The sequence below is a fragment of the Phragmites australis genome, chromosome 5 (assembly GCF_958298935.1).
Source record: "Phragmites australis chromosome 5, lpPhrAust1.1, whole genome shotgun sequence".
Taxonomy (NCBI): Eukaryota; Viridiplantae; Streptophyta; class Magnoliopsida; order Poales; family Poaceae; genus Phragmites; species Phragmites australis.
Genome location: NC_084925.1, coordinates 27,197,631 through 27,213,435, shown reverse-complemented (window position 1 = coordinate 27,213,435; position 15,805 = coordinate 27,197,631). Strand labels below are relative to the sequence as shown.

The following is a 15,805-nucleotide window of genomic DNA, read 5'->3' as shown; positions in this document are numbered from 1 at the left end:
CACCTTAAGGTGATTTAAGTGGTTATCCTTGTAAAAAAGTGGTTGCGAAGTTATTGAATGGTTAGAATACCTGGTTATCACACGTTGATGATCGCCTATTATTGGTAGTATTCAGATTTGACTTTTATTGTCTTTAGTGGTAGGCTTTCGGACTATAAACCCTGGGTAGGCATGGCGATTCCGTGCGACCAAGTTGATCAACACCTCTTTGCAGCGGCAATCACCATCATTCTCGGGGATGACAGTAAGACTCCCTTTTGGCAGGCAGCTTGGCTTCGAGGGCGGATGCCAAAGGACATCGCTCCTGATGTCTACAACATCTCTAAGGCCAAGAACAAATCAGTAAAGGAAGCCCTTCTAGAGAACTCCCGGCTACGTGATGTTCCGTTACATCGTCTGAACCTTCAAGCCCTCCAGCAGTTGGTATACTTATGGGTACAGGTGAGCACCATCCAGCTGCGGCCGGACCACCAAGATAACATCGCTTGGAAGCTTACGAACAAAGGAGTGTATTCGGCAACCTCCGCATATAAGGCAGAGTTCATTGGATCGACAGAAACAAACTTCCATGTGCTAATCTGGATAGTGTGCCCCCCCCCCCCCCTGAAATGCAAGCTCTTCACTTGACTCGCAATTCAGAACTACCTTTGGACCTTTGATAGACTAGCCAGACGACAGTGGGAGAATAATATCTACTGCCCCTTTTGTTGGCATACTTCTGAGACAGTGCTACACATTTTCGCGGAATGCAGATTTAGTAGACAGGTCTGGGACTCCGTCGCGCATTGGCTCTCTCTGCCAGGTCTCGTTCCAGATTCGTGGGCTCACGCCGAGAATGTGCATATATGGTGGTATGCTATCACTAGGGGCGCTGACTCCCTCAAGAAAGCTGTGAAATCCGTTCTAATGCTAGTCACCTAGATCCTGTGGAATGAGCGTAACGTGCGCATCTTCAGACACCAGGCTTCAACCTCGGTCGCTACGATTGCCAAGATTAAAGACGAGTTTCGACTTCGGGTTTGTGGTGTGGCGAAATATCTAGCATAGATAGAGCCGTTGTAGCTAGTTTCCAGCCTTTTCTGGGGCTTTTGTTGTTTGCCTCGGTTTGTATGATCTTTGACCGGTCTTGATCTCTCCTACTTATTCAATAAAATAGAGAGATCTCCTGCCTGTTCGTTTAAAAAAAAAAGTGGTAGGCTTTCGTAATTTGCAATGTCAGCTCCAAAAGATGTGTCCCATAAATATACACACTGCGACAGAACATACCTCAAAAATGCTATTTTCTTACAGTTATCAAAATCATGCAAACTCAACTTATGTAAGGCGTTTGCAAACCGGTACCTTTGGCCAAAAGATTGAGGTCAAATAAGATAGAGTAACCATATATGCCAATTAGTTTAACTTGATTCTGTTCGGTTAGTATCTGGTTCCCTTTTTGTTGGATTATTCTGGATTCCGCTGCCCCTACTCGTGATTGAACGATAAAATGTTTATTTTGGAATTCAAATAGATGAAGAGTAGGTGCGATATTATTTTTCCTCATAACAGCATAGTAGGCCTACTGCCAAGTGGACTAGTCATCTCTCCCTTTGGATTTAGTGCAGATCAGGTCCGATCCCTCAAGATTGTGAGGAAAATGAACTATTTCCATTGCTATTCCAGTAGAATCAACTTCAATAAACTGTATATCCAAACGAGTCCGCAATGGATAGCTCCACAATTATGGTGGTATCAGATTTCTAATGTAGTTGCAGGATTTCGCCGAATGACAAAAAAAAAAGAGAGGTGAGAATGATCCCTATAAAAAGTACCAGACTTGCTATACATCACACAGCGAACAGATGTCCTCTAGAATACCGTTTCCCCAGCCGGCAAGCTCCCATTCTTGCACCTATATATAAAACCACAAAACCTGGAGGACGATGGATCGAGCAGGTTACTTACATGGGTATGGATGATGAACATGCTCCGGACGCCATTGGACGCGACTTGCGTCGCGATCACGTCGATCCGGTGCTTTTCCAGCACGGACAACACCAACGTCAGCACGCCGGGGCGCCGCGGCGCGCACACGCTGATGTTCGCGTCGTCGCCCGATACGCTCAGCACGACGTTCGACCCCGACCACGTATGGAACCCGACTGGCGCCACGGTCACCGCAGTGGCCGGTAGTGGCACTGACGCGGCCACAGGCTGCTGCTGCTGCTGCCAGTCGGAGCCATGCGAGACTACCGAAGACATGGCGCCCCCCTGCGCGGCATGCTGTGGCGCCAACGACGAGGTGGCCCCGTCCTCGGCGGTGGCGGCGGCGGCGGCTTGCCGCGCGAACTCGAGCTCCAGCTTTCGCTTCTCCAGCTTCACCACCGTGTCCTCCAGGACCCTGATGTAGCCGATCGCCTCGCTCACTAAGGTCGCCTTGTCGGTCTGCATCACCACCACCATCACAGCACTGTAGAAAGTGTCTGGCGCTATAGCCCTGCGTCTGCACGCTCGAAGCTAATACATGCGAGATGCGCAAGATCGTGTCGTGTGAGAGACTCACCTTCTCGGGAACGTGGGGGAGGATCGCGCGCAGGCTGCTGAACATGTTCTTCATCCGCTTGCGCCGCTCCCGCTCAGTGATGATGTGCGCCTTGTCGCCCCCACTGCTGCCGCCGACCGTGGCGCCAGCGTCAGCAGCCAAGCTCCTACCCTTCGATAAGTTGTCGTTGGCAACGTCGGCTGCAGTTACGGCCGCTGCTGAGTGCTTACCTTTGGACAGGCCGGCGTTGGTGTGGCTGCCGCCGGCCGCGCCAAGTTCTCCTCCATGGGCATTCGGGACGACGTCCTTCCCCTTGCAGGCATCAGCGACCACCGAGCTGCCATTCCAGGATCCGCCGTTGTTGTTCTCACCGGGACTCTGGGTGTAGGTGAATGTCGCCGGCGGTGCGCTGCCGTGCTCATTGGAGGCGGTGGTGTCCATGGCAGGAAGGTTGTGAGGATCTTGGATCAGGATAGGAGACGTGTCAATGTATGTGTTTTGGGAGTGATGTATAGTGTGTTTGTGTTTGTCAGGAATTCAGCATGGCCAAAGTTACCACACGTTATTTTCTGAAAATTTCTCTCTCTCACTCTCTCTGTCTGGCGAACAGGAAAATTCTACTGCAAAATGATGTGTAACGTCTGATGGCAGATTAGCTGTTTCACGCTAACATTTCCATTGAGTTCACAGCCTGCTTATTGACACGGCAAGAAAAAGATATGCAACCAAATGGAGCAGTCTTTTGTGCATGATGACCTCGACTCCAAATGGTCACTCAGTAGCAGATAATGCAGCATCGAGTACTGCCTTGCAACATTTTAATGACCACTTCCTCTGAAAGTAGTAGTACATTTGCCCCTCTACTTAGTAAATACTTGCAGCTGCAGGAGTTATTAATGGCAAAAGGACACGAACTTTGTTTTTCCTACTTAATACAATGACACACAGTCCTTCTACATATTCCAGAAAAAAAATTGCACAACGATACAGGTGTAGACTGCTTTCGTTTCGCCTAGTGCTGGCACATTCTTCAGCCATTTTCTGAACTTCCAATCAGTCTGTTCAGGATGCAACCATTGATCCACAGTAATAATACATCTTTCTTTAGCAACTGACCGCTAACAACCGGTGCATAGATCTAAGCGAAACCGCGTCCTCATTTTTCAGAGCACAAAAAAGAAAAAAAGAGAGAAAAAAGTAGCATTATTGTACAGAAGCAAAGCTATCGTTCTTGTGCAACTGCAAGGATACAAATTCCGTTCTCACTTTACAGAGGGCAAGCAACATTTCAAGCATGGCGCCCGACTGTTTCGTCGTCGTCATCACCTTTACCTATCCTACCAAACACCTGGCAGGTTTTACCGGGGGGATAAGCAAAGCTGAAGCCGTCTTTTGCATGCGTGCCGCCAGATACAGCTTGGTTCATTTGGCTCCGAGTGTAACAAGAAGCTGTCCTGCATGCCTGTGTTTGTGTTGCCGTTCCAGTTCTAACTTCTCAGAAAAATTAAGCTTCTAGCCGAAGCAAAGGTAAGATGCATCAAGGGTTAAGACGAAGCTCCACAACATATCAATGGCGCGGTATAGTAGCGAGCCATCCACGTGTGAAGGGCATCCTTTTTCATGCATTTTTTTGGCCTGCTTTGCAGCTTTTGATCGGCGTTTTGGTGCCCTTCGGTGTTTGGGACGAGATGGTACGCTTGCACGGAATGTACATCCGAGAGTAGCCGTCCAGTTTGTCAAATCAACGGCAGTAACCGATCGAGTTGGCAAACTCCGGGAATTCGGTCCATCTTGGCCGTCTGATTTCCCGATTGGCTAACCACCCGAGTGATGGCATGCTTGCCGCAAAGATACCAAAGTTGCACGAAATTGCATTCAAGGACACTTTTTAGGCCCCTTTAAAACGGAATTTTTTCTCGATTCTTGCGGGAAATGAATTGTTTCTACTAAAATTCTTATAAAATTATTATCATGTTTTTAGTAGTCGCTGCAATAAATTTTGACCTTGCTGGCATATATCTGGAACATTCAATTGAAAAAAATGCAAATAAATTTTAGAACAGTGTCAGTAGCGGTGCAAGCATCTTATATCAGTATGTCTATCGAGCAACTGGTCGGGCTCCAGCACGAGCGCGTGTCTGCGCGGTGACAGCCTGTCCTCACGTTGAGGACATCCATTACAGCCCGCACCGTAAAAGCCATGGCATGAAATGGAATCCTCTTTTTTTTCCCAAATCAAAACCACATAGTCACAGGGTTCAAGGTCAAAGACCTGTTCCACACCCCCGGAAGGTCGTTCTAATTTGTAGGTCGAAGACGAATAGGGTAGTTATCCTATTGCTAGTTAGGTTGTCACCTCGTTGCCGTAGAGACACATCCTATGAAATAAGATGTAGTGAGGAATGGGAAGAGAGACATGAAGGCCGGAGGATAGGCACATGATCTCTACCTCGATGTGGTCGATCTCCACGTCAATGTCCTCAACGTCAGGCTCTGGGGTGTGGTTCTACTTCGCCCTCGCGGACGTTCGTCGCAGCGGCGGTGATGTGGGCGTGCCACGAGGAGGAGGTTGCTTGTTCCACATGTGCATCACAGGGATGAGTGGGCCCTCCTCCATCACTGCCGCCATCGCCAGAGAGCACTTTGCCTTTGACAGTCACAAACACAAAGATTAGGGGCAAGCAATGAAGCAACAAACAAATCAAGATCGGGGAAGCGTGGGGAGATGCCTGAATCGATCGAGGAATTGTGTGCAGGTGCAGAGGAGTGAGATGTACCATGGCAGAGGTGGTAGTGGCGCGAGGCACTGGAGGCGATGGGTGGCTACATAAATTGATGGGATTAGGGTATGGATTGGCAGGTTGTGGTGTTTGCATGGGCTACTGGGCTTGGCTTGATAGTGGGTCAAATGAGTTAGTAGCCCATTTCTCTTTCTTTTTCTTTTTTTCTCTTTGATGTATATGCCATATATGCCTTGATCGTCTGGAAGAAAGCAAAAATCCTGATGATTCATCGACCCGAGTAATTGACTAGGATGAATCGGGGTCGCATTCCACATCATCAATTTGTCATCCCGAAGAGGTATACCCATTTGTACCACATTTTTCTTAGATGTCGACCCACATCCTATGATCTATTCCTTGACCCTAATTTATGGTGACTATGGTATAAAATCACCTGGTTGAGGTGACGAGCAGAATGCAAGTTCACTACCAGCACCGTGCAATGAAAGAACCAAAGGCAGCTGTGATGGTGATTGTCGACAAGCTCTATCGCACAAGGTGGTTGTGGCGTCGGCCGACGATGAGACCCGCTAGTGCTAGAGTTTAACACAAGGTGAGCTTCTACCCCCTTTAAAAACGGAAAAAAATCTCGATTCTTGCGGGAAATGAATTGTTTCTACTAAAATTCTTACAAAATTATCATGTTTTTGAGCCGTTGCTGCAATAAATGTTGACCTTGCTGGCATATATTTGGAATATTCAATGAAAAAATGCAAATAAATTTGGGAACAACATCAGCAGTGTTGCAAGCATCTTATATCAATAAGTCTATTCGGTGACTAGTCGGGCACTAGTGTGAGTGTGTGATCACGCGGCGATGACCTGGCCTAGCTTTGATGGCTTGGCCTGGCCTGCCGCAGGGGACGTCCACTAGCTACCATCACACGAAAATGGAATCGTCTACTTTTCCCCAAACCGATGCACTCGAAAATTAAAAACCACCTGGTCGATGCAAAGAGCAAACCACACGCTTGCTCCCAGCGCTGAAAGGACCTGAGGTGGCTACAACGGTGATTGTCGATGAGCTCTGGCACACGAGATGTAGTATGATTCATATGGCAGGTCAAGAATGACCTATATGGCATATCTTTTGTCTCTGTGCTCAGTAGAGACAACCAGGGGCGAGGGTGGGTTGTTGTGTTTGCACGGGGTGACGTGATTGAAGTTGAGACTGGATATGGCTTAGTGGTGTAACAGGTCGCGGGGGTGCCATGTAGATATTCGCATCATTCAGGTGATGCTTCCTGATGCATCATATGGTGTCTGATACTTTCTATTTTAGGGTTTAGCCCATTTGGTGCCAGTACGTGGGGGGGGGGGGGGAGGATAGAGTGACCAGTTGTGTGGTGTTGATTTTTTATGTGGTGTGTTATGTAGCAAATTGAGAATTTGCTATGACTTGGGTCTAGTAGCAAACTTTAGTGAATGTGTAGTGCAAACTTATCTAGGGATAGTGATATGCACTTTATCATTGTCATTGATGCCATGAGCCGGCAATGATAGGGGATGAAATCTTACAAGTGCAAAATAAGACACTAAAAGCTTGGAAGTGCAAAATTTAGACTAACAAGGTAACTACAAAATAAGTTCCTGATTACACTAAGAAATATGATTACACTAAGAAATAAGGTCTTTACCGATTACAAAATAAATAATCAAGGTCCTAATTACAAAAGAAGTTCAGAATTACACAAAACCAACATACGAATTGCAAAAGATCAACTAAGCATATGCTAGCTAGCTTACTCCTATGCTAGCTTATACTCCGTCGATGGTATGCCATCACCACGATGACTCCAATGCTATTCATCATCATTGTTGACTAGAAGTCTAGTGGTGAGGTCATCGGAGGTGAAGCAGAGGTCATCAGAGGATGTCAGCATTGCCTCCTCATGTGATGATGATGGTGGTGGCGGCGATGGAGGCGATATCAGAGGTGAAGGAAGAGTGACATATGGCAACGGTGGAGGAAGAGAGGCTATGACAATGATGGTGATGTAGCTAGCTATGAACTTTTTGAGGTGGAGGAGGAGCGAGCAATTAATATCCATTCACTAAAAATGAAGGAGCATCGTGCAGTTTTAATGGTGTGAAAGACAAAGGGGCATGCGGGAGTCATGAAAGGGGCAGTTAATCTATCACACATTGGTCTATCACTACAAATTCATAACATTAAGCGGTGCAACTACAACCTCTATTTAACCCATCCTTCATTTGTCATTTTCAATACGTGACAAGTGAGTTCGTCTATCATTTTCTATTCACGATAAGTGAGAATTCACTCTGACACTATTTAGAGTAGAGTTCTTTGTTCTTCCTTACTCTTCTGAATTAGATATGTGTTCTTCCTTTCTTTGATCGTGAGATGTTTGTGAAGAAATGATGTTTTCTTTTCATCATAATCTACTGCTTCATTCTTCCTTATGTAGATCTTTGATCCACATGTCTTAACTTATAGTTTTCTATTTTATGTTTGCATTTTTGCATATCTGCTTCTTCTTACATTGTGATGGATTATTTTGATTGTTGGAGGGTTAAGGTCATCCAGCTTGTAGCTTATCACCTTGGTCTCATTCGATACCCCTAGGAATGTTTGCTGCTAGTTTGGGGACACCAGGTCCATCCAACAGAAAGTCAATGGATAACTATTTCTGCGGTTTAGGATGCTCTAGGACCGAATAACACTTCCCAAATTGCCTTTGATCCCAATAACAACTATTGCTATGTTCTCTGCCCATTACCCAGAAATATTTTGTTTCTGCATGGTCATATGTACGTTATTGATGACGACAATGTTGTCTTTACCAAGTGAGCCACATCAGCCTGACGGAGGAGGAAGTGATTCTTCAACTAGTTTAAACATCATGAGGTTTTTTTTTAACTGGTGTAATGAACTTTACTATATGTATTATATATGAACTTTTTTGTGTATGGTTTAATTTTTATTTATTAATGGTAAGTTACCCAATTTTAGCATTTTGGTTGTATTTTATGCTGATGGTATCATTGTCAGTTTTAGCTAACAACCAACATTGATACTATCAATGTCTGCTACCTTTGCTATCATAAGTTTTTTATAGTTTGTTATTATTATTAAGTTATGTAATATGTTTGATGAACTTATCTAGTATTTTTAGTATTTAATATTAAGTTTCACTACTAGTTATTTGCAATTTGCATCCCGACTCGTCTCAACTTGCTAGTTATTATGCGGCTTGTATTTAATATTAAGTTTGAGTACTAGATATTCGTAATTTGCATCCCTGCTAATCTTAACATTCTACCTTTGCTATCCTATAGTACAACATTGCATATCAAGGAATGGCTTGCATGCTTTATAAACCTCCACTCCGACTTGTATAGCTGAAGGGTTACATTGAGCTTGCAATGGTTGGGAGCATATGGGTGGCTTTCCTGGCCTTGCAGCTCAAGCACCCTTTTTTCAATTTATGTTGATAGTATCACTTCCAGTTCATGTTACCAACTGAGAGTGACAAATTATCAATGCTGGTTCACAACTACAATGGGCACTGATTGTCTATCGCTGTTGATTGGTTACTTGATCTGGGAGTTATAGTATCACTGCCCTAATAACTTTACTTCTCTACCTTTCTTCAAGAAGCCTCAGCTCCCTCCCCACGCTATGTGACCTCCTTAAAATATCTGAGCTAACACCACCTTCTCATCCACCTCGATGATGGCCTCCTCCACACTGACGCCTTGACTCCTACATCGTGCCACCGTCGGCCTCCATGAAACCGATGCCGCCACTCCTCCTATGCCTCTTCACACTGACGCCTCGACTCTTTCCCAGTGCTGCCATCGGCGTCCACAACACCGATGCTGCCACACCTCCATGGCCTCTTCTACACCGACACCTCATCTCCTACCCCACGCTGTCGTTGGCCTCAACGACACTGATGCCGCATCACCTCCCTAGCCTCCTCCTCACTGATGCCTTGGCTCCCACCCTATGCCGCTGTTGGCCTCCATCACATCAATGCTGTCACACCCTCCCCGACGTCTTTGACCTTACCATCACTGTCATGACCCTTACCTCCTACACCACGAGCTACCGCGGCTTCCTCCACCCCGAAGTCGGCGTCCTCCTCCAAAATGAGGTAATTTTATAGGACTTCGGGTGTATAGTAGATTATTTAGGTCAATTTTAGATTATTTTAGCACAATAATACATTAATTTTAGGTGTATTTTAGGATTTTAGAGGAATAGTTTTTATTTATAAAATTTAGTTGAATTTTAGCTATGTTTATCTTATCAATGATGAAGTAGGCCAATGATATGAGGCCGCATATTGGAAATGATGATGTTGGATATCTAGATGTAGTTTGTCAATGATGATATTGCATCAAATTAAGTTTGAATATGATGTTGTGTGGTATCATGGTTTAGGTCAAGTAAATTACCTAAACCCTGCTACCCATAATATTATATTCAAATTTTGGAACACACAACCAAGGTATAAATGAATAATTTTTGTTACCATTCTTTAGTGCAATAGCTTGCTCTCATTTTTATGGCTAAAATGCACAATCGTTCACATGGGCCTATGATGATTATGCACTTATATATTTAAGGGTTAGTAGCTTAATTGTCATAGTTATATATCTTCTTATTCAATCTCTCTCATATTCTATGAGGCATGGAATAGGAAGGTGTGTAATTCTGAGGCCCTTTTTATGCTAGCCAATGAGGACAATAATTACCAATTATGGTAGTTACGACTGAGATGTCATATCTTATATTGTGTTTATCATATGTAGGGTTTCACTAATGATGCTTTAAAGTTGATTTGACAAAATTGAGAGATCATATCAGGGCAGATTACACCTAGCATGGAAAGGGGAATGTACATTAGTTTTTGTGCCACCTTCCTTCTCCCTCTGCTTTGGTGAAATTTCCTCTGCTATGATTACCCACCAAACTTTGAGAGATTATAGCTTTATAGATCTCACCAGTGTATGGAGTGGAAGGTGCATTAGGTTTTCTAGGGTGCTCATCCCAGGAGTATTGGAGTCACCCTCCCCTGTGCCTCAATGAAATCTCCTCTGCCAAACTATCATGACTAGTTTGAGGTAAGAATTGGTAGTGATATCACCACTTTCATTACCGATTTGAGCCATGAACACGCAATGATAGTGAAGACATCACTGCCGATTCATGGCTCAAACCGGCAATGACAATGGTGATATCACTACCAGTTTTTGGCTCAAACTGGCAATGATAGTGGAGACATCACTGCCAGTTTGTAGCATAAACCAACACTGATACTAGGCTATCACTAATGGTTTTGCAACTGGTAGTGATAATCGCAGACTATTACTGCCAATTGCGTAGTGCTGGTTAAAAAATCAGCATTGGTGGCTATTCTGAATTAGCACTTATGGTGGTTTCTGTAGTAGTGCAACTTCAACCTTTTTCTTTTAGTCCATTTAAACATGTCATTAATTTGTCTTTTTGTTTCCTTCTTTTGCACTGTGTAGATATTGTACCAAGACTCCCTTGATGCCAGCATTGGTATAAACCAGGAGGGATTGATAAGGGTGTCCGTGTGGAGTAAACATCTCGTTGATAAACTCGTCAACATGGATATAAGCCTAATAGTTTATTCGGCAATCTTAAGGTAAGTTTTAGGGTCCTCCGGATTAGGCTGCAATAGATTCAAGAAGTCATACACTCAAGTGTGCCTCCTAACTAAAGTGCACATGTATAATTTTTGTTTTCAAACATACAAACAACTAGCTCTTTTTTTAGTTTTTCTGTGTGTTAATCAAACTAATAAAAAATAACTGTCATGTTTTAGGAAACATGGATGCATATGCTGCAGGTTATTACATATGCTCTCAACAATTTTCGTATTGCGAATAAATCAGGGTGCCACAAAGTTTTGTGCAAGAAGTATCTGCTGGGGGTGCCCATGTTGTGCATGCAGAGGGCGGCCATGGTGCACATGCAAGCATCTCATCTCTGCACAAAATTTGCAGAAGCAAGCGCAAAAGGAACAAATGTGCTGAACATGAGCTTGAAGATAAAAGTTATACCAAGGCAAGTTCCAAGAGGATGAAGACACCGACAATGATGAAGATCATGGTGAATATGATATCTAACATCGTGAACACATATCGAAGAAAAATGAAGATAGGGCAGTTGTGGAGGAGAGCGAGGAGGATTATGGCGATTCTTATGTATACTTCAGTGGCTGTGATGATGGAGATGATGATGTTGCTGGGGCTAGAACCTTGAGGTGAGGAAGTTAAAGACAAATCTGAATCAGATGATTCTAGTGATGACAAAGATGATGGCAACAACAATGCTGAAGCACAAATGCCCCCTCATAACACTGATAGGGAAAGTTGTTTGTGTTGATCTCGACTCTGATGAAGATCCTAACTAACTCTGAGATATGAGGGAGGCATGGCCTCATCCCGCGCTGTAATCATGGGCACAACCAACTTGTGGTTACGGTACCATTTCGTGTGGTGCGCATATATATTTGGGGAAGCCAGCACCTCACGAGACCATTATCCCATGAGGTTTAGCCTCGCCCCGCACATTTGCCACATACCGATCCTAATATGCACACCGCAATGGAGCAAAGGCTGCCTCCGACAGCATCACTGATGAGAACCACACCACTACTTTCATTGCCGCCACTACACCAACCACATCTCTGATCACCAGAACTGCACTATGCTACTCTGACTAGTACTGATCTCTGTCCTGGCTCTACATCGATGGATCAACGATCATTATGTCTTCTTCCTCATCGGGTATGCACTCGCTCTTTCACTATAATGGGTGTTCATGTTCTAAGGCTAGCAATTGAGCAATTTAATAGAATTATGAACATACATTTGGCATCAGAGCCATATAAGCACATGTGTTTGCAATTGCTCTCTATTGATCATGTTTAGACCCAATCAAGTCCCAACTGATGCTAATTAGGTGTGATTATCATGCCTAGTGTAAAACCCTAATTTTCAACTTTTTGAAATAGTAAAAAAAAATTATCTTGTTTAGTTTAGGATGTTAATCTTTATCTCAAAACCCTAGGTGTAAATTTATTTTCTAAATTAAAATAATTAATTTAGGCTATATTTATTTTAATGTTGCATTCATGTTGGAATAGAAGCATTAGATTTTTATTGTGTGAACAATAATTATTTTGAAAACATTGAAGCATGTCGTTTGAGCTTTTGAAGAGTTTGAAAATTATTTTCCTCAAAAGAAAAATCAATTTTTTTTCTCCTTGGGCCGTATCTCTATTCTTTTCTCTTCTTCTTTCTTTTTCCTTGTGGCCCGTCCTCCTTTTCTTCTTAGGCCGAGCCCGCTCCGTCTCTCCTTCCCCTGTCTCCTGCATAGGCTTCGCCTAGTCCAGTCACCCCTGAGCTAGCCTTCCCATGTGCACCCAACTTCGTGCGAAGGCGCCCCGGTCAAACCCGCTTCCCTCCGTTGCTTGCACCCGCGCCTGCGCCATCGTCTCTGCATGCAGCCACTGCCATCCCCACATCGAATTCACGCCACCGCCAAAATCCCAACACTCCCAACCGACACAATTTCTTCATGGTTGTTGCCCTCCTATATAAGTCCACCCCTTGCCTCGTTTTCCAATCTAGCTGTTACCATTTTGCACCTGTGCCCAAATCCCTAGCTCCGACCCGCCGCCATTGCCACCTTGGTCATGCTCCAGCTGGCCAAAATTCACCACACATTGCCCCATCCGAGCCACCCATGAGCTTTGTTGTTGTCCGTTGAGTGCATCGGTGCGCTCACCTCTGTGTCCCGACCACTAGAGCTACCTCCCCGATGTGCTCCTGTATGCCACCGCTGACCTTCTTCCCACACCGCATTACCCAAGGTAAGCCTTCAAACGGGCTAGCCGTGCCTCCCCCATTGTTTTTCACCACTCAGCGTCGCTCCCCATGTCGGCGACGAGGTCTTTGCCCTCTCCAGTGAGTCCACCGTCGCTTGTTTCCCCTTCCGCCACTGTGCCGTTGGACGTGAGTCTAGCTAGAATGGTTGAGTTTTAAGGATTATTTTGGTCAAGAAAACTATTTTCAAAAACTATGGCTTGGCTTTTCTTTGATTTTCTCAGCTGATTCTGTTTTAAACCCTATTACTGACTTCTTCCCGTCCCATTCAAAATTTTGTAGAAGGCCTGCACCCGTTAGCTTGCACGCAAGAGCACTAGTGGTTGTCGCCTTGCTCGACTATTGACCCTGACCCATGCTATGGCTTTTGCAAGACCGCAGCCGCCCCATGTAACACGTTGGACCCATATCTACCACTCTGATGGACGCTATGCAGGATGGTTCCTCGCCAAGCTTTGGGAGATACTTTACATTTTGGGATGCGAGAAGGCACCTGACTACACAGGATTAAAGACTGAGTACGTCGATGCTCCTCCTAAGTGCAAAGTTGAAGTAAGGATCTACGGTGTGCTATCGTAGCATGGAGCCTATGAGGTGACGAGTATCCACCACGCCATCTCACAAAGAGCTACCTTCGAGGCTGGATCCACGATGCCACACGGCAAGCCCTTCTGGTCCTCTGCCACCGCCACAGTGATGACCTGATCTTCACCTAGTTCGTCCATTACCCTTAACGTATCAGTGGATACACCGCCATCACCGCTCTTCCCATCATTGCAGAAGGCACTAAAAGGCTTGGAGAGCAGAGTGCCCTGACTTTAGAGTTGAATCATGAGCTGGACCGTACTACTGAGGTTTTGGAGTACGTCAGATGCAAGCTAGCTCAGGCATAGAGTGAGCTACGCAACAAGAAGCATCACCAATCGTAGTGTTGGGAATCTTCTTCTTTTGACTTCGAGTCTGAGGTGCAGACTCCATGTTCTCTGCCCAGCCACCAGGCATGTCGCTCCCTGAGGCATTTGTAGAGTCATGTGTTCATTTAGGAGGTTACCCCTTTCGTGGTTATGAGTCGTTAGAATCTTGTGCTAGTTAGTGAATTGGTTGCATTTGGTGGTATGCGATGTAATGATTTGGATCTTTTCTGAGCACGAATTCATCCTTTTAATAGTATTAATATATTAGTTAGTTAGGGAACCTATCTTTCTTTATCATTATCTGTTCTTGCTACTGTTTTTCTACCTATCTCCTTGTTTCCTCATCTTCCTGCATCTTTGTCAAATGGTGAGCCAAAGAATTGCAAGCCATGCTGGCAGCACCAACACCAACCCTAATGGCAATGCAACTGATGGACAAGGCAATGCCAGTCCATCCCCACCTGCAACCTTCCCTTGAGCAGCTTTTGATAGTGCAAACCAAAATTTTACAAGGAGTGGCCTAGACAATGGCCCAAATGTAGCAGAATCCCTCCGTCGATGTTCCTGCACCACCACAGCAACCCAGATGCAAGCTGAGAGAGTTCCAAAGGACTAAGCCACCTACCTTCTCTTATGCTATTGAACCTATGGATGCTGGTGATTGGCTCAAGGTCATCATGGAGAATTTTCATACCAGCGAGAAAGTCCTGTTTGCTTCACACCAACTGATGGGACCCGCCGCAGACTGGTGGGATGCCTATGTCTCTACTAATGAAGAACTTGACAACATCAATTGGTAGGAGTTTAGAAATGCTTTCAATGCCCATCATGTACCCCAAAGAGCTATCAAGATCAAGAGAAAGGAATTTCTTGTGCTCAAGCAAGGAGGAATGACTGTGAGTGAGTATGTCACTAAATTCACTCACCTATCTCGGTATGCACCAGAACATGTGGATACCGATAAGAAGAAGCAAGACTATTTCTTGGAAGGACTTAATGATGGACTATAGTATTCTCTGGCTTCTCGTGATTTCAAGAACTTCCAGGCCCTTGTAGATTGCGCTCTCATCTTGGAGCACAAGATAAACAAGATTGAGCGCAAGTGCAAGATGGACCGCCTAGGTCAGTCAACACCAACACCATACCCTGTTATGACTCTTCCCACTCTGGATCTATAAATCGTTCTGGTTAGCAGTACAATCGGTATAGGACCTAGTCAACCAGTCAAGGCTCCTCTAGGAATGCAGGATAGTACCAGCGCTCCAACTTTCAAGCGCCCCGCACTTCAAATTAGATCCCTCAATGGAACAACAGCACTGGCATCAACCCTCAGGTTTCCACAGAAGGAAAACCTTGTTTCCACTATGGAGTAGAGGGACACTTTGCTTTTTAGTGTCCTCAGGAACGTCAAGGTCAGCCTCCCGCTCAAGTGCAAACTAGTAGAAGAACCGCAATGGGAACCAGCCTCAAAGCCAATCAAAGCTGAATGTTACCAGAGGCTGTGTGAAGCTTGTGGCGGTTGATGAAGCTCAGGATACATCAGATGTTGTGACCGGTATGTTTCTTATCAACTTCAACCTCGTTGTAGTATTATTTGATTCTGGAGCATCACATTCCTTCATATCAATCAAGTACGTGGCAAGATACAACCTACCTATATCTCTTATGAAGAATAGAATGATTGTTAGCTCCCCAGG

General features: G+C 44.8%; 1 protein-coding gene across 1 annotated transcript; it reads right to left on the bottom strand.

Annotated features, from left to right (window-relative positions):
- Nucleotides 1-1,573: 1,573 nt before the first annotated feature.
- LOC133917903 (transcription factor bHLH95-like) lies at nt 1,574-2,962 on the bottom strand. Its single transcript, XM_062361725.1, has 3 exons — nt 2,543-2,962; nt 1,945-2,424; nt 1,574-1,681 (listed from the first exon to the last, which is right to left on the bottom strand). The coding sequence occupies exons 1-3, from the start codon at nt 2,960-2,962 to the stop codon at nt 1,574-1,576; spliced, it is 1,008 nt and encodes a 335-aa protein (XP_062217709.1).
- Nucleotides 2,963-15,805: the final 12,843 nt, after the last annotated feature.